Source organism: Eulemur rufifrons, chromosome 15 (assembly GCF_041146395.1).
Source record: "Eulemur rufifrons isolate Redbay chromosome 15, OSU_ERuf_1, whole genome shotgun sequence".
Classification (NCBI taxonomy): domain Eukaryota; kingdom Metazoa; phylum Chordata; class Mammalia; order Primates; family Lemuridae; genus Eulemur; species Eulemur rufifrons.
This window is the reverse complement of record NC_090997.1, coordinates 56,649,106-56,669,119: the sequence shown is the minus strand read 5'-3', so window position 1 is coordinate 56,669,119 and position 20,014 is coordinate 56,649,106. Positions and strand designations below refer to the sequence as shown.

At 33.1% G+C, this 20,014-nt stretch overlaps 1 protein-coding gene across 5 annotated transcripts in view; it reads right to left on the bottom strand.

Moving 5' to 3' along the window:
• The window catches only part of GRIK2 (glutamate ionotropic receptor kainate type subunit 2), a 611,565-nt gene that overhangs the window by 341,958 nt on the left and 249,593 nt on the right, over nt 1-20,014 (bottom strand). For all 5 annotated transcript variants that reach the window (XM_069487353.1, XM_069487357.1, XM_069487354.1 and 2 more), the window contains exons 4-5: nt 8,442-8,623; nt 3,532-3,585 (exon numbers count right to left, since the gene is read on the bottom strand). In XM_069487353.1, coding sequence (XP_069343454.1) covers nt 3,532-3,585; nt 8,442-8,623 — 236 coding nt within the window. The remainder of the gene's footprint in view (nt 1-3,531; nt 3,586-8,441; nt 8,624-20,014) is intronic.

Here is a 20,014-nt window from a genome sequence, read left to right as displayed (position 1 = left end):
CTCTTACTTCTCTTAGGTCTCTTAACATTGTTGTGTCTCAAGTGATCACTAATCACCAAGATTCAAATAGACTGTGCCCATGATTTGGCAATTCAAATATCCATGCCCTGAACATAAACATGGTCATATACATCATATTCTAAATCTAACAATGGAATAATATGCTCTTCTATAACTCACATTTTAAGATTTGCATTAGCTTTCTTCTCCATGTTAAGGATAGCTTCCCTTAAATTGTATGCATTAATATTGTATTTTAAACAAACAGGTATTTTTTTCTATGTCCTTCTTCTTTGACCAGTCATTGCCATTTTGGGGGTTTGTTTTGCCAGGTATTATTTTTTAAGAAGCAAGTCATAAAATACAGCTTTTAACTATTGAAACCTACAGAAAAGCTGAGGGGGAAAAAGTTAAGAACATTGGCATTTTTGGTTGCAGAAACCTTGCAGTTCCTTTTTCTCATGTCCTACCTGGCAACTTCACCATAATAAATACCTTATTTCTGCTGCCCTTTCTGATCTGTATATAGTAAGTGCTCTTGCTCTGCCCTTTGGTTTCCCCAGGAGATAAAAAGCCAAAGCTATCATGGGAGTTGGATGTCATCATGAAAACATGAAGCATGTGGGACTTTTGCTCTCTTTCTAGTTGGCATAGCTGACTCTCAGGTCTTATGGACAATATTGAGAATCAAGGCAAGATTGATACCATTGGTCCTATACCTAGCTTGCTTTAAACTCATACAGCTACACAAGCAAGATAATAGGAATAAAAATTAGTGGAAAGCAGCTGACATTGGCCTGTGCTGTGCTCTGTGCTATGAAAATCCCAAGGAATCTTTAGGTTTTGATTTTTCTATGTTTATAGTCTAGCCAAGGAGACAAGATATCCATGGGGTAAAGAAACAATGCAGAGCAATATATGCTAAGAAGTAAAAAAGTAGAAATAATAAGTACAATAGGAATCAGAAAGAAGGCAGATAACTTTCAATTTTTATAGTCAGAAAAAACTTCACAGAACAGATGGGATCTGAGCTGTGATGGGGCTTAGAACATGCTACCCCAAAATATGGTACCTTGGCATACTGAGTATGTTAAGCTGAAGGAAATTGAGAAAAATATAGACGTAGGAAGGTCTGACCTTCTCCCACCTTTTTCTCTTGAAGTGAGCCCTAAAATAATTCCCTGACCTGCCTCCATTGAAGAACCCTAATTCCAGAGGGTTCCTGCCCTATACCTGGAGGCCAAGAAGAATTGGAAGAAACTGGTCTTGCTAAGTTCCCCCCTGTTTATTGCCATTAGATCATACCCCCTTTCATCCAATCATATTTCTACATAAGTGTCCACTGTTTATCAAACAAAAGGATAAAGTTAGACAGATTTCCCTATTGCTTTGGGTCTTCATTTCTGAAGTGCTCTATGTCATATAAAATTTATATTAAATGTATATTGTTTCACTTGTTAATCTGTCTTTTGTTATAAGGGTCTCAGCCATGAACCTCAAGACAAGTGAGGAAAAGAAATCTTTTCTCACTTACGGTTGCCATTAAAGAATGACCAGGCTATTGATAGGCAAAAAAAGCATTCAAAATGTGAGTAAAGAAACAAAAATTAGAAAATATGAAACCTATTCAGGAGACTGATCTACACCAGTTTGGTTGTAAAAGAGAGTTCATAAAGGAGAATAGTAGCAAAAGAAAAATGGGAAAATTTAGTTAGAATCAAAGTGTAAAAGGCCTTCAATTATAGAATAATGAGGTTTATTTATCCTAACCTAGTTTTTTCATTTCTTTTTCTTTATTAAGAGATATTTTTGATTTCCCCTAAATCTTATGATTGTAGACGAGCTGAGTTGTAACAGTTGAAATGTAATTTGCTGAAGACAAGCTTCTTACTCTCTCTCCACGTGCCTATCACTAAGTTTCTAACAAGTTGCAAAAAGTGGGTTGGTAGGAAGTGATACAGCAATGTAGCAGAGTGAGCCTTGGTATTTATCAGTAAAATACAACAGATTTCATGAAGAATCTCCACTGGAGGAAGACTTATCATCACAGGATGCTATTGCAATCAATTAAATTTTAGTAATTTGATCTGGGGCCGGGCGCGGTGGCTCACGCCTGTAATCCTAGCTCTCTGGGAGGCCGAGGTGGGCGGATCGTTTGAGCTCAGGAGTTCGAGACCAGCCTGGGCAAGAGCGAGACCCCATCTCTACTAAAAAATAGAAAGAAATTATATGGACAGCTAAAAATATATATAGAAAAAATTAGCCGGGCATGGTGGTGCATGCCTGTAGTCCCAGCTACTCGGGGAGGCTGAGACAGGAGGATCGCTTGAGCCCAGGAGTTTGAGGTTGCTGTGAGCTAGGCTGACGCCATGGCACTCACTCTAGCCCGGGCAACAGAGTGAGACTCTGTCTCAAAAAAAAAAAAAAAAATTTGATCTGGTAGTTTTCAAGACTCTTAGAAGCAAGGAGACTAATTGAAAGACTTTTGAGTTAACAGAGAAAAAATTGGTTAGATTGGTCATTGTAGGAATGGACAAGATAGATACCAGAGACTCTATGGAGGAAAAATCAGTAGAATTTTTTTTTTGGTGATACAGGAGTTAGAGAAAATGGAAATTTTTAAGGAAATCAGAAGGGGGATGATTTAGAGTACAATACATTAAGGTTTAAATATTTTGAAATTATCTGAGTGCCACAATAATTAGAGTTGTTCTGTAGCATACATTCAGGAATATTGCATATGGACATTAAGACCTCATTTGAACAAAGGTGATAATTGAAACTCTAAATACAAGCCAGTTCTGATGGAAATAACTGAAGAGAAAATAAGAAAATAGGATGGAAGTCTAAACTTGGAGATACTCTTATATTTTGGGATGAGCAAGAAAAAATTCGTGAAAGAAACAGCTGTTTCACAGAAGAAGGAAAACCAGGATAATGTATTGATAAAGAAATAGAGCTAAGAGTAAATAAGTTTGTAAAAGATTATAGGCAGATTTTCATATAGAATAAGGAAAAATTGTGTGGTAGGTATGTGAAGACAAAATACAAAGGTAATACTCAATTTGCTAGTTACAAATTAAGCTATATTGACTTTTTAAAAGATGCAACTAAATATTGACAAAAACAGGATAGAAAAGTTAATCTACTGAAAGGCAGCTTCAATAAAACTGATTTTCAAAAAGTGAATAGAGCTAACAACAAAAGAATTTGTGCTTTTCTAAAACATTGATTTCTCAGCAAACTAATTTCAAAATCTATTATATTCTGAAAGTTCTCTAAAGCAATTTAAAAATAAGATATATACTATTTTGAATTGATATCTGAAATGATATTACTTTAAAATAATCAGCTTCCCACCAAGTTATTAGTTCTCTGTGATAATTTTTCTATGTTTTAAAAATAAAATAAGTATAACTACAAAGGTGTCATTCATTACATTACTTCTCACTCAAAAACTTATTTTTCATTTGAAAAAGTCATAATAATAAAACTTAGAGCATTATCTTTATGTTTTAATAAATTACTTACCAGAGTGGTAAAAATATAATGATAGTATTCTGTCATCATTCCCATAGCTAATGCCTAAGAAATAAAGAATAAAAATATTACTGAAGGTACACATTATATGAAATACATTATGTCAATAAGACAAGTGAGAACAAATTGGTAGGAGGTGATGAAGAATCAGCCTATGATATTCATGTTACATCAAAATTGGGTTAAGCTAAATCTTTTCCCAGCAGTTAAAGAAGATTAGTGGTAACGAAGGAATATCTGAACCAATTCTCTAGATAGAAAAACTATTAGCTGAATGTTTGCAATTGTAAAGCTTATGGCTTTACACATTAAAGAAGGCATTACATTTGACACAAAAGCTGAAATTAGTCCATCTTAGTTCATAATATTTGTAATGTCTTCATTACAAATACCCTAATGAAGAAAACCATTTTATTTTAATAAAAAATATTATTTAATTAGGAAAAAAGTACTGCAAGTACAATGCCAACAGACCTTTTTTGTTTTTAGTATTTTATAGACATTTCTTAGCATTAATGAAGGAAATATAAATCACCATTCTATTGAAAAAGTATACATAATTAAAAACTGTTTTCTGAATAAACAATAAACAGAACCATTAATGAACTCTTCCACAGTCCTTATCAATTTTAGACTATTTATCTTAAAATAAGGACTTCATCACTTCTAGTGATAAATGTCCGTGTTATTTTCTTCTCTGAAAATAGAAAATGCTTTTGAATTAACTGCTTATCAATAAATAGCAGTTGGCAATGATAATTGAAAGATGATTCCTTTTTGAGCTGACTGTAGGGCTTAGCAGTAAAATTATTCTCAGGTGCATCTAATAGTCTTTAACAAACCACTAACTACATAAACTAGTTTGCTGAGTAGCCGTCCCAGCTACATCCTATGTGTTCAATATACAAAAAAAGCATCATGCTCATAGGTCAGCATTACTCAAGTAGGTAGGATAAAATTTATAGTTCTACAACATGAGCTGTTAAATTAAAAAGGAAGAGAGATTTGTGAAAATGTTTGGAACATATAAAATGTATAAAAGAAGGGAGAAACATTGGTTAATGAAAGGCAACATCAAAGAATAGAGGAAGTAATTTTAAAAATTAGAGGAATTTAGGAAGTAGAGGAAGGAATTTTAGGAATCAAATTACCAAACAATCTTTCATGAACAGTTAATAAGTACATAAGCCAATAACATTTTGAGGAAGTTTTCATTTTAAGCAAAATAAGACAAAATTTCCCTTATTAAATATAAAAAATTTACAAGATTATCTCTGTAGAAAGCATTCATTGCTCCTGGTGAATATGTTTAGAAGGCTTCCTATCTCCAGAACCACTCAATGACAGCTCAGCATTATTTTTGTCATTTTTTTTTTAGGAATAGAGATAAAGATAATTGAAAGAAATAGTGATTCAGATGTATAACTATAAATAACACTTATATAATGCCCAGAATGTGATAGGTACCATTTTAAGCACATTGCATGTTTAAGCATTATAAAAACCCTATGAAGTAAGTCCTATTATTATGTTCAGTTTACAGATGAGGAAACTAGGACATAATAAAAATGAATAAATTGCCCAGCAATGTGAGACAGTGAATAAACATGAACTCCAGATCTCTAACTCTTGGAGTTTGGATTAGAATATAACCTATGCCATTTTTATTTTAGAATCTATACATACTAAAATGTTTGCCTTTTTCCACTGTGAGGATTTGAAAACCTGGATATCTCAGGTTGGTACATAAAACTGTGCATTAGTGGTAGGGGTGGGAGGGAGTTGAAGAGATGGTAGAGGAGAGGGTGGTTTGCTTCTGACATGTGTATTCTGCTCTGGCTACAGGTTTCTTCTTCATCAGCTTGAGAAGAAATCTATACGAGATAACTGGGGTCTGTTTGTGGCTTTCATTGACCTTCTCTCAGCCTTGAAAACAAGAATCACTTATGGACTATGATGTATATGATCTAGGAAAAGCTAAAAATAGAATAGAAGTTAGTTATTTTTGATTAAGTATCTACACTGTGACCTTACAAAAATGAACAACAGAAATACTCTCTTGAAAGATTAGTTAATAATTTCCAGTGGGATTAACAAAAATAGAACTTGCTCTGGACCTTCTTTTAATTATAGCATGTCTTGCTGCTACTTTTGAATGACTTCTATGCACACCTCAAACCATACTAAAGGGGAAAAAAAAACCTATCTTCTTAACGTACAAATAATATGAGTGTCCTCAATAGAAAATTGGTCGTGTTATATCATCTCTCCTAGAAAAAAAATACCAGGGATTCATTTTTATAAAATCAAAATATTATAAATCTCTAATATTAAACTGGCATAGTGTTTACAATGCTACATAACAAATTAACACATGTAGTTATCTAGGTGTATAATTTGCAACCAGTTTACCTTTCAGGGCATATCCAGCAATTATACTGCTCAAGGCAAAAAATGGGGGAAGGGCCCTGTATATATTTCTTCAATTATTATTTTATTTTATTAATACTTCTTGTTGCTATAGGAGTTTATTTGCATCTGTTTTTACATTTTTCCAGGCTAAAAGTTTTGTATTTTACACTCTCTGATCTAAAGTTTGAAGTTCTTGATTACTATTTTTTTTTCTGTAATAGAATATCCTTGTGAGTTTTACTTCAGAGCATCTTGGCTCTGCCCTAGGGTATTTTCTTTGGTAAATCTGGATGCAGGTGGAATCATCTGCTACTGAGGCATGCACGCCAATTAGTGTACTTTACTTGCCTCAGAGGAAATCTAGTCAGCCTGAACTCCACTCACTTTTAATGTTTTCAGGAAGGAAGGCATCAAATTCATTGTTGCTCAATATTAAAATCTCAGTTAGTTTAGATAAATAAGTTAAATAAACAAACAAACAAACAAATGAGGATAACCTGATTATCCATCCCTTTTTCTGGTTAATCCTGATATGCACTCTTGTATGAGGCCAGACTAGCTGAAAGCTCATGTATTTTTGCTCCTCAGCTCCTATACTGTATCTTGGGAGTTTCAACATGAGCCAATGTTGAGGAATCTCAGAAAAATTTTATACGACACAAAATAGATCCCTACTGTTGCCTTTATTAGAAGGAAGCTATTTGCTTTCTTCTTGAATTGGTTTCTAGAATAACTGGCAAAGTCAAATGTGAGACAAATGCTCTCTGGGACCAAATAGTTAAAATAAGTTAAAAATAATACCACCATATATGAGGTAAACCTGTGTTACATGACCTCAGAGCATGCATTCTGTATAATAATGTCACTCTGACTTCCTCTTTTTCTGTTTTTTATATATATATATATATATATATATATATATATAGTTATCTTAATTCAGTTTTATTTTGCAAACAGATTGTACATAAGAAAGCGAATACAAAATAATAGCTATATCCCATAGAAGGCAGAACGCAAATTCTATTATTAAAGGCAATGGGTATTCTCACCTTCCAAATAGCAAAATAAGTCAGAATTAGTTCCTTAGAAAACAGGTAACTGTTTATTTTCATACATGTTACAAGCCTAGAGAAAGAAAACCAAAGCTCTGTCACTGAAATAGTAGAGTGCTACTCACTCCAAGAGTAAAGGAAAGGTCTCCTTTCCCAGTCTGTGTATTCTTAATGCGATCAAGAATTGTGTGGGAATTATATTAAAAACAAATACTGACTCTAGATTTTAGTGGTTATTTTATTGCATCATTTTATTCAATACCAAAAGTTATAAACAAACAAAAACCCCTGCTATGTTTTATTACCCAAATATAAAAAAACTAGGGCAGTTTTCCAAATCCAGTTAAATATTTTATTGCTGAAACCAACATTTATATTGGAATATTGGACAAACATCTGCTTAATAAACTAATCATGTTATAACATGCATCTACTATTCGTAGTTATATTTAATCAGATATAATTGACATCTGAATCTACATAACTCTCCAGTAGAAATATTTTATCCTATATGTGATAGGTTTTGAAACAGTTGACTAGTCCTAAGCCACTCTGTTGCCATCCAAGTGTGCATAAAAGAGATTAAAAAACAAAATCCAAAGGTTTGAGTTCAAATCCAAGCTCTACTATTACATAGTAAGTGCATGGCTTTATACTGGTCATTTAACTAAATTCAGTTTCCTCAACTGTTATAAGATAAGGACTAATAACAATTTATGTTTTCCAGTTTACTGTTAGGTCTGAATAGTGTTGATATAATACTAAGGGGTTATATTGCTATAAATAATTTTGTTTGATTGATTTAGAAGCATCTTTTTAGGGAGGTAATGCTTTATTTTGGAATGAATACTTGTTAACGTCACTAGATTGCATTTGAATCTTTCTGTTATTTTCTTGCTACTTGACACTAGTTAAGTCACTCAATTATTCTAGGACTCAGTTTCTTTGTCTGTAAGATGGAGATAGAACCTATTTCTTTTGGTTGTGGTGATGATGAAATAAGATCAAATATGTTAGGTGCCTTGCAATAGATACCAAGTAAATGATAAGCCTGTTATAACTTTTTTCTGTTGGTTGATTGTAGTGGATGAACTGCTCAGTTGCTGACTCTTGGTTTCTTCCCTCATTTCAGTAAAAAACAGAAATAACTATATCATTGATCAGTAATCTCAATTACAAATACTACTGTAGTCACTTGAAAATAACCTCAAACTTCAAACAATTTGTTTTTAAGATCATAAATATTTATATTACTTTTCTTCTAAGACAATTAGTTAAAAGCAATTGTCAGACTTTCTGTTATCAAATTACATCATGGTGACCTCTCTAATTTTTTTAATTGAATGTATAACAATAACATTTTGATTTTAAAAACATACTTTAAGTGCAAGTTTATGAAGAAACTAAGAATTTAAGTACAGATTAAATAAAGATTACCTGTTTTAAAATGCCTGCTGCCATTTCATGGCTACAGTCAAAGATTACATGGAACTCCTTTCCTCTTTTCATTTCTTTTAGTAAGGGTTTTGCATCCTTTGTATCAGCAGGTAGTTGACGGATTTTAAGTCGAAGGTTGTACCTTGACGGAGCTTTGATGAGCTCTTGCAAACGAATGAGACCTTTAATTAAAAAAGAAAACAACACCACAAATATTAGAGATAAAACAAAGTGCGCCATAGAATCACAAAATACTCATTCCAATGCATGATTTCCTTGACCATGTATCATGGTGCAAACATTGAAATTCCTATTTTGACATAATTCCACATCCTTCATTATTTTTGTTAAAATAATCATTTCTCAAATTATTTAAGGTATTTTTAAAATTATGAAAAATACATATAACTAAAAGTTAATATAAAAATTTACATATATAAAAGTATATGAAGTAAAATAATCTCCCTCTACACTCCAATTTTACTCCCCCATGGGTTGTCACTATTAATGGCTTGAAACATTGTTCTTCCATAACACTTTCTGTACATTTACAATATAGTTTTGTTTTGTTTTGTATTTTACATTTACAGCTGTTTTGTGACAATGTCTTAGAGGTCCTTGTAAGTATGTGATTATTATTCTAGTTTGTCTTTAATGAACACTATGTTTTGTCATGCATATAATTTATGTTAACTATTTCTTATTATTAGAAACTCTGGTTACTTCTTTTTTGTCTTCATTTACAAGTAATGCTCTGGTGAATAATCTGTACATGTAATTTCATATATGCATAAGAATGAAATAACTTTTCTTAATAATATAGGCTTTAAATAGCCTGGATTATAATTAATTACTTAAGGAAATAAAACTAACTTTTTTAGTATTATTTTCTAAGTATAACATTAACGTCAGAAGTAAATATAACTGCAGACATTAATAAAGAAAGCATTCTTTTACAGAAGTAGCTTCTGATTATGTTTCAAAATATATCAAATTAATGTATTTTCAATAGGTCATAAAATTGTGATGTGTTTTAAATACCAGATACAAATTATTGAGTTTATTCCTTTATACAATCTTCAAGTAATTAAATTCATTTAAGAATTGATACAAAAGCCCCACTATATATAAAAGGTGTGAAAGGAAAAAAGGATCAGCAAATTCTATTGTAGCTTTCATCAAATTAAACAATTTCCTTTTCTCCTTCTATTCTTTCTTCTTGTTTATCTTTCTTTCTTTCCCATCTCATTTCTGTATTTCTCTCTATTTCAACCTCCCCTGAAAAACTACCTTCATCAATATTAGTATGACAAACAATAATAAAGCAAAATATTTATAAATAATCTAGAACATACATGCACACGCACTCTTTCTCTGTATATGTATGCATATGTACATGTTATTTAATTCTATTTGGAAACAGGAATAAAAATAAACCTTTTAGGACTAAAAATATATTGTATATTAAAATAACATGACATGCTGAGAATAAAAATATAATTCTACAAATTTTTAATTCAATTTTTAAATAAATAATATTCTTACATGTAATGTCATATGGCTAATTGTGACATAATAATAAAATTGACAATTTGATGAATTTTCAGTATTGTTACTCTCAACTAAGATACACAGTTTAAAAAAATATGTGAATTTATAAACAGAGTGAAGAGACAATATACAGAATGGGAGAAACTATTTGCAAACTATATATCTGACAGTAGTTGTAATAATATCCAGAATATATAAAGAACTCAAACAACTCAATAACAAAAAAAAAGAAATAACTCAATTAAAAAATGAACAAAAGATATTAATAGACATCTTTCAAAAGAAGACATACAAATGGCCAACAGGTATGTGAAAAAATTCTCAACATCACTAATCATCACGGAAATAAAAAGTAAAATCACAATGAGATATTACCTTACTCTGGTTAGAATGGCTATTATGAAAAAGAAAAAAGATAACAGTGTTGGTGAGGATTTGGAGAAAAGAGAACACTTATACTCTGTTAGTGTGATTGTAAATATGTATAGCTATTATGGAAAACATTATGAAAGTTCCTCAAATAATTAAAAATAGAACTACCATATGATCCAGCAACCCCACTGTGGGTATATAGCCAAAATAAATACAATCACAATATCAAAGAGATATCTGTACTCCCATGCTTATTGCAGCACTATTCATAATAGCTAAGATATGGAATCAACCTAAGTATCCAACAATGAATGAACAGATAAGGAAAGTGTGTGTCTGTGTGTGTGTGTGTGTAAATACATACATATACACCACATTAAAAAAGAATGAAATCCTGTCATTTGCAATGACATGAATGAACCTGGAGGACATTATATTAAGTGAAATAAGCCAGACACGGATATGTGGAATCTCACTCATATGTGGAATCTAAAAAAAGTTGATCTCATAAAAGTAGTGAACAGAGCAGTGGTTACCAGAAACTGGGGAGGGTGGGGGAAAGTGGGAGATGGAAAGAAGATGGTCACTGGGTACTAAGTTACAATTAGAAAGGAAGAATAAATGCTGATACCTTATTGCACCAAAGGATGACTGTAGTCAACAATAAGGTATGATACATCTCAAAATATAATAGCTAGAAGAGAGGATTTTGTGTGTTCCTACCACAAAGAAATAATAAATGTTTGAGGCGATAAATATGCTTATTATCTTGATTTGATCATAACACAATTTATACATGTATCAGAAGATTATTAATACATTGTACACCATAAATATGTAAAATTATGTATCAATTAAAAAATAAAAATAAAAAATATGTGAATTCACAAATATACTTAGTATGTTTTGCTTTAAAACACATTATCCCATAAAATTTACTTCATCGTAAGTTATTTCAGAATTTTGCCACTTAAAATTCTATAAATAAAAAATAAAATTCTACAAATAACAATTGCATAAATTGCACAATATAATACTATTGTCACATTTTGTTTTACAAATTTAAATATTTACTAACTATAGTAAAATAAATACTACATAATTAATTTATATTAAATTTATCCATTAAACATACTACAATCCATTCTAGGGAATTAACATGCATTTAATGAGTACAGTTGTTAACACTGAGCTGTACAAAAGTGAAAATAAATATTTGAACTTGTAACACCTATTTAAATATAGTAGTGTTTAAAGAGCTATGACATCGACCACACCATATATTGAAAGTTATACATTTCTTTGCATATGTGAGTCCTTTGCTACTAAATTAGAATAAATTCTAAAATGTAGTAATATTGCTTAACTAAGTTTTATAAACAAACCAGAGTATTCTTGCAGTAAGGCAGTGTTTCCTTAACTTTGGAAGGTATGACACTAATCTGTGGAGCTAGTTATAGTCTAAACAACTGATTAAAAATCTTCAGGGAATAGTACTTATGTATGTATGTTTTTAACAATCTTCCCAAGTGATTTTCTTGGTCATAAAAGAACGAAGACAATTTCCAAAGATAAGCCTGGTTTCAAGAAAGTGTTATATAACAGCTTGTCTTTGAACTACCTTGTCATAGCAGTCATACTGGATAGTAACTATATTATACTAACTAGTAGCACAAGACAATAAAATAATTCAAAGAATGATTCCTAACTTCATAAAGAAAAGTGAGTCATAAAACCATAAATAAAACTGACTATAGGAAAAAGTAAAAAAACAATATTCATTTACTCATGCATCTAACAAATATGTATTAAATTCTTACCATAGATCAAGCATTGTTCTAGACATTGAGTATACAATGAAAGACAAAAATAAACAATGTTCCTGCCCACACAACACTAAAAATATACAGGGAATAAAAGATCATTAAGCAAGCAATTACAAATAAAGAGTGTCAAATAGTATGATAGGAAATGGTAGGAAAATTGCAGGAAAGTACAGATTGTTGAAGATCATCTAACAGGATCATCTAACCAGAATGGGAGGATTCAGGGAAATTATCCCAAAGGAGATGACATTTAAGTTAATTCCAGAATAAAAAAGAAAGGGTAGAAGGAATAGATAGAAGAAATAACAGTTTTTATGTACTGGGATGGAGGTGAGGAAGCAGGGAAAAGGATCTTAAGAAATGAGGAAGAATTAGTGGCAAGTGCAATTGGAGAAGTGAGAATGGCGCTGCTTACGAAGCCCTTGTAAGTCATTTTAAAGAGTGGAGGTTTTGGCCGGGCGCGGTGGCTCACGCCTGTAATCCTAGCACTCTGGGAGGCCGAGGCGGGTGGATTGCTCAAGGTCAGGAGTTCGAGACCAGCCTGAGCGAGACCCCGTCTCTACTAAAAATAGAAAGACATTATATGGACAACTAAAAATCTATATAGAAAAAATTAGCCGGGCATAGTGGCGCATGCCTGTAGTCCCAGCTACTCGGGAGGCTGAGGCAGGAGGATCGCTTAAGCTGAGGAGTCTGAGGTTGCTGTGAGCTAAGCTGATGCCACGGCACTCACTCTAGCCTGGGCAACAAAGTGAGACTCTGTCTCAACAACAAAAAAAAAAAAAAGTGGAAGTTTTAATGTAAGAGCTGTAGAAAGTTCTCACTTGGAATCTTTATTATAAAAGAATCACTCAGATTATGGAGGACAGACCAGAAGAGCTAAAACTGCAAACAGAGAGAGTTGGACCCTAGTTGTAATAATGCAGGAAAGGTAAGATGTATATTCAGGGCAAGAGGGGTGGGGAGGGTAAGAAAAAAGTTGATGGCGTGGAAAGATATTTATAAGAAAGGATTGAGAGTACTTTGAGTCAGAAAAGTTTCTCAGATTTCTCAGTTGGGCAACTGGATTGAGAGAGTTCTTTAAGTGAGTGTGAGATCATGGAAGGATCACACCAATTGAGTCAAAATGAGACATGTAATCAGCTATGTCAAAGGTTGCTAACAGACAAAGAAATTTCAGTAAACACTTCTTAAAAAGTAGATTGCTGTGCCACCAGTGGGAGGGAGGTAAAATACAGACCCCCCTCCCAATCATCTTCATGTATTTCCATGATGTAGCTTAGTATATACCCTCATCATGTCTAATATCCTTTTATCAACCTCACTCTAACCTATTATTAGTAACAGATCCATGGGACACCATAGTTTCCATATCTATTAAATGAAAGTTTTGTCTAGATCAGCAGTTTTCAAAGTATGTTCTATAAACCTCTGTACCCTTTCAGGAGAGTCCCTGAGACCCAACTATTTTCACAATACTATTAAGAGGTTATTTGTTTTTTAACTTTCATTCTCTCACACATGTGCAATGGAGTGCTCTAGAGGGTACAAGACATGTGATATCACTACAGATTGAATAAAGAAGCAAATACTAAGATCCAGCTGTCCCCCATTAAACCAAATATTAAAGAGACTTATGATAATATAAAACAATGCTAGTCTTTCCACTAATTTTTTTGTTTTGGAACATATAGGTACTTTTCATAAAAAACATACTATTTACTATTTATGTGACCAGGTAATGGGTTTATTACTATTGTTAAATAATTACATATTTTTAAGTGTTCTAATTTTTATTGCTAATATGGTAAATATCAATAAATATAGCATATACTACAAATGTTTTAGAGATCCTCAATAATTATTAAGCGATACTAAAACCAAAATGTCTAAGAATTGTTAATTTAGATTATCCCTAAATATTTCCTAGGCTGAATTTCTGTCATTCTCATAAAATTCTTTATATAAATACAGACTGATCAAATACCAGCCTTAGCTGAATACAGAAAATAAACCTACTTTTGGCCTACTTACTTCACAGGATTTGAGGAGATTTAGTCTATCATACCATGGGTATTAGATTTGACATGCAGTTCAAAAATCTATAATCTGTAGCATTGTGAAAAGCATTATATTCCTCTTGGCTTTGATTGCTTCTTCTTTATGATAGGGTAAAACCATCTATGTATTAATGTGAAATATCAAAAAATAAACTGACAATATATTAGACTCTCAATAAGTGGTTTGTCATTGTTGGTATATTGGCTAACATGGGAAGAATATCATATATTTTTTAAACGTGCTGGTTACTGTATGTGTTCTTGGAAGATATTTTGACACTAATTTAGATAGAAAACATAACATCTAAATTTAAAAGAATATTTTAAGAGACTCATTACCAAACGAAAAGGAGCTATATACATAGACATTAGTTCAGCAGTTTTGAATTGAATAAGCCCAACTGATCCAAAAATAGAAATTTTCTGAAGGATAACATCCACAGATAGTATTTGTACAGTTCATCCTAAGTATAAATACTGCAAAATATTTTCAAGTCTCTTAAGAGCTCATGTGGATAGTCCATTGAGCCATCAGGTACAATAAATGTTTACTTATTCTCTTCACACATATACATCCCTGCTGGCATTAATGTAACAGATTTCAGTTTGCTAGCTTTCCTGGGGAATAATATTGAAGAGCGAAAAAGTAAAAAAAAAAGAATGGCTGCTAGTAGGAGCTGCCATCTCCTCCCTGAGAATTTGAGTGAAATATTGTCTTCATTCACTTATTCAACATATATTTTCTGCATGTCTACTATGTGCAAGACACTCTTTCATAGATAAATATGATGATTGGAATAATAATATTCATTCAGTCTTCAACTGCATAAGATACAATTTGACTTTGGCATTTTTAATACAAAAGTAGTTTCTATAATGCTTTTCACGTTGAATTTTTAAGTAAAAATGGTTCACCATTTCAATCAGACTGAAGAAATCTAGAGAGATGTTTGAATAATGAAAGTAGAATCAGATTTTTTAAATTCTATCACTTTCTGCAACAGGAGCTTAAGAGTCTCCTCTTGGCTTCTATGTCTCCATTGCCCTGTCCCATGATATTGTTTCTCATTTTTCCATATTTTCATTCTTGATTCTTTCCTTTTCTTATTCCCTGACATTTAGATACAAATCTCTCTCTGAATTCTATTATTTAGAAGAATAGAATCCCCTTTGGAAGAATGGGGGAGAGTTGACAAAGTAAAAGATGCATTCAAGACAGCCAAAGAATAGTTGTTTACCAGCTTATTTTATATGGGATACTTGATGGCTTCCCAGTACTTTAATTTATGGGGGTGAAGTTTTTATCCCAATAAAAAGGGGCTTAAGCAACAGCAATGCCTTTTAATTGGAATGTTAGCTATGCATGTCCCACAATGGATCTCTACCCATCTTTCTACCTTTCCCAGTGTCTTCCTTTTGCAATTTATCATGTTCTAAAAATATCAGTTTCAGAAAAGGTTACCTTAAATCCATCATACACAAGCAAATATGCATTCTTTGTAAAATTAGGTTTTTTTTTCTTTTTTAGGAAAAAAGTAAGTCTCTCAAAATAATTGATATTATTTACATGAGGTTCTGTCCTACAGTCCTTTAGTCAAAATGGAAAACTTAAAGGACACATCTATTCAGTAAATAAAGTAGCAAAATTTATTTTGTTGAAAATGTGGTTAATACAAATTTGCAAACAACGATTTTCAGAAATACTGTTTACTTTAACAAATTTGGTACCCAGTGAGGTTATTTAATGACAGAGTAGAATTATAACTCCTTAAAAAGCCTTTTAATTAAAATGCCCCCTTTTCCCCTAATGTAATTAGTTGATGTAATGATAGTAAAAAAGAAACAATCTGCACAGATGGGTTCCTGAAAATCTCAGAAAGAAGAGTACCACATTGCAATTATCCTCATTTCGGTAGCAGAGTAATGTTCTATTACCTCTAATTCCTCCATTGAGAGTACAGTGTTGTTATTATTATTTTACCTTTTTCTACTTTCACTTATTTTAGTAGTAGCTGAAATCAAGCTTTATCTTTTTCTTACAGGGACAGAGGTTTGAGCTGTTGTTTTCAGAGTTGCGATCAATTTAGCTTTTAAGGAGAATCCAGAAGGAGCCATTTATGCACACTCCAGCTGGCACTGTCTTCTAAAGAGATCAATCACACCACCTCTCCTGCAGGCCTGGCCTTCCCTAGCACCAGGAAGGGAGTCCCAAGTTTCCTCCCTTACCCAGGTATCCATTTCGGCAGCCATACAAACCAGTGATTTGCCACCTGGCTTAATCATCGGGACTATTTATCATTTCAGTCATTGTGGTCTTTGTGTAAGCTCAGACTCACTCCAAAACGCACTGTATAATAAGCTATACAAAAATGACTCATCTGCATTCAATGTTTGATCATCACCTTTTTTTCAGTTGAAAAGAAATAACAATTCATTGAGAGGCCAAAGTATGACATTTCAAAGAGTTATTTTTATTACAATGTTTTATGTGGGCTACAGAAGTGTTTTAAAGCAAACTAGTGTATGTACACCAATTATGGACTCTGTAATGTATAGTGATGCTGTTAAAATAGAGAAGGAAGCTAATTATAACAAGAAAATTAAAAACTGTTTTCACAGGAATGGGAGATCGGCATTGAAAAAAATTCATTCTCCCAATTTTTATCAGCCATCCTCTCCTTGGGGGTGAAGCACATTGGTACAGTACAGAGAACATGGAAAATAAAGAAAATTGGGGTTTAGAAAAATAAGGGAGAAGAGGAAGGGAAATGAAAGGAAACTTCCAAAGTGGTTTTTACCTTCTCAGAAGAGGAAAAGAAAGCTATTCAAAATAAAATTAGAGGGCTAATCTCCTTGAGACATCCTCAAATCCTAACTCTAATTTTCTAGAGAGCGATTGCTTTCTCTCTTTTTGAACTTTTCTTTATTTTTAAAGTATTATATAACTTAATAAATTCAAAACTCAGAATATGCAAAAACACTTTAGCTTGATATACTGGAAACCAAGTACCAAATGAATTTTAACTCACATGCCAGGCTCAATTGATTGTCATTGGCTACTTAGGACAGTAAGTTGAGAATGTTCTTGAGATCAGTTCTGTGCCTAGGGGCATCTTTCTATATGGGATTTGACCCCAGATGGTGGGATAGGCATGATAACACAATATAATGGCCATCCTTGTATTAAAATCTCATTTGTTATTGTTATTAAATCATATCCATAATATTATTTTACTGATAGCAAAGACTGTCCATGCTTCATAATGGAAAATATATAGTGCAGACCATGCTTTCTAGGCAGAATGTTCTCTTTGAAGCCAGGACACACATGGTAACACTGAACCATGATACATTCAAATAAGTAGGGTCCAAGGAGGAATTCTGATCTTGAAAACATTTAAAAAGTGTACAAGCTTATAGTCAGAAGCAAGTAATTGAAATTCTATTTTTTCTCTTCTCAAACACCCTTAAATACTGAAAACTCACTTTGAAAACATAACACATGTACATTTGCCATAATACATGTACTTAATGCGCGCGTGCACACACACACACACACACACACACACCTCTCTGCTTCTATTTCCTTGGGAAGTCTAATTTACCTCTACCCTGACTGCTTCCCAGAGGAAAATGTGGCCATGATGTTTTTGTTCCTTATACTTTGTTCCCATTTGTAAAGTCCCGTAACAGAAATGTTCACATCCCTGATCTAGCAAAGCAGAAGCCTCCTAGAAAGACCTAAGTGGGAAAGCCATTTAGGGGAAGACAATATCAGGATAACCTTAAGCAAATAAGTCATGGAGAAAGGCTGAAGCCATTGGTCAATCTTATATGTTGTATAACAATGCCCAGTTTCAGAATCATGTCTGTGTCAGGCAGAATTTGGGCTGAATCTCACCTCTTTTTTCCGGAATGACTATAGACAAAGGTATGTAAATTTTCTAAACTTTCATTTTCTTCCTTGTAAAAATTTGATAATAATTATTATTACCATATGGGAAAAATCAAATGAGCCAATGCATACAAATCATATAGCACTGTGGTTGGCACATATTAACCCTTTTTATTGGTTTCTGGAAGTTACTTTTCCCTTGGATTCCAGGGTTAGCTGGTATTTGTGTGCCTCAGTAGGTCCTGTTTGCTTTCAAAACCCTGAGTGTAGCCCTATGAGTGGACTCTTTATCCAAATCTCTTCATTAAAACCATCCAAGTGAATTCTACTTCCTGCTAGGACTCTAACTAATATTTTACCTCTATGCTGGTGCCTCTCAAATGTGTATCTCTTTCCAGATCACTTCCTAGAGTGCTAGACTCCTAAATCCACTTTTCTATTTGACATTTGTGTACTACAGAGTTAACCTTACCGAAAGAAAGCTCTGGCTTTTGCCATATCTAAGCCCTTGGAATGTCCTACCTGATAAGAACGTTTTTTGTTTATCTAGGCACCTTAGGCCACACAAGATAGTCTAACAATGTGATTTGTGGTGGAGGCTTTGGGCCATGTGGCTTCAGCTCTACCTCCAAAGGGGCTGGAGACTACAGGTCAGGCAAGTTGAGTGGTCATATCTATATGACCAAGCTCGAATAAAAACTTTGAATACCAAAGCTGGAGTGAGCTTCCCTGGTTGGTAATACTACATGTATATTGTCTCATATCATTTCCTGGAGAAATTAGTACTGTCCACAGACCGACTTGGAGAGGACAATTGGAATCTCTGAGAATTGACCTCTCCTGGACTCTGTCTTATGCACCTCTTTCCTTGGCTGATTTTAATCTGTATCCTTCTGCTGTTATAAATTGTAACAGTGAGTATAACAGCATTCAGTACACTTTATGAGTCATTCCAGCAAATTATCAAACTTGAGAGTGATCTCAGGACTGTTAAAATTGCAGTTGGTGTCAGAATAAGAGTAGTCTTAGGGGCCCCTGAACTTTACACTTAGTATTAGAAGTGAAGGTGGCCTTCAGGGCTCCTGAATAATGCTATATCTTTACTTTGATGTTTCATAGATACTGCAAACACAGTATTTCAAAACTAGCTCTTCATCTCTGCACCTTCCAAAGCTTCTCCTCCCTCAGTCACCCCCACCTAGAAAAATGGCAACTCTTATCTTTCCAGTTACTCAAGTTAAAATCATAGGTGTCATCTTTGATTGCTATCTTTCTGGCACACTCATATCTAGCATTTTAGTAAATCATATCAGATCTACCTTCAAAATATACCTAAAACATTGATTCTGCCAACCCAAAAAACAATAGTGATCTAGCACCTCTTGTATTATCCTGGATAGAACTAGAGCCCATTCTACTAAGTGAAGTATCACAAGAATGGAAAATGAGCACCACATATACTCACCATCAAATTGGTATTAATTGATCAACACTTATATGCAAATATAGTAGTAACATTCATCTGGTGTCGGGCAGGTGAGAGGGGAAAGGGAGGATGGGTATAGTCACACCTAATGGGTGCTGTATGCACCGTCTTGGGGATGGACACACTGGAAGCTCTGACTTGGGTGTGGCAAAGGCAGTATATGCAACCTAAACATTTATACCCCCATAATATGATGAAATTTTAAAAAACTACAATATATATGTATATATACCTAAAAAACAACCAACTCTTACCGCTTTTAACACATTGGACCAAGCTACCGTGATCTCTCAAGTGGGTAATTGAAAAAAGCCTTCTAACTAGTGTTGCCTTTATATATTTGTATATCCAACAGCTATTCATAACCTGTGGGGTTTATGTTT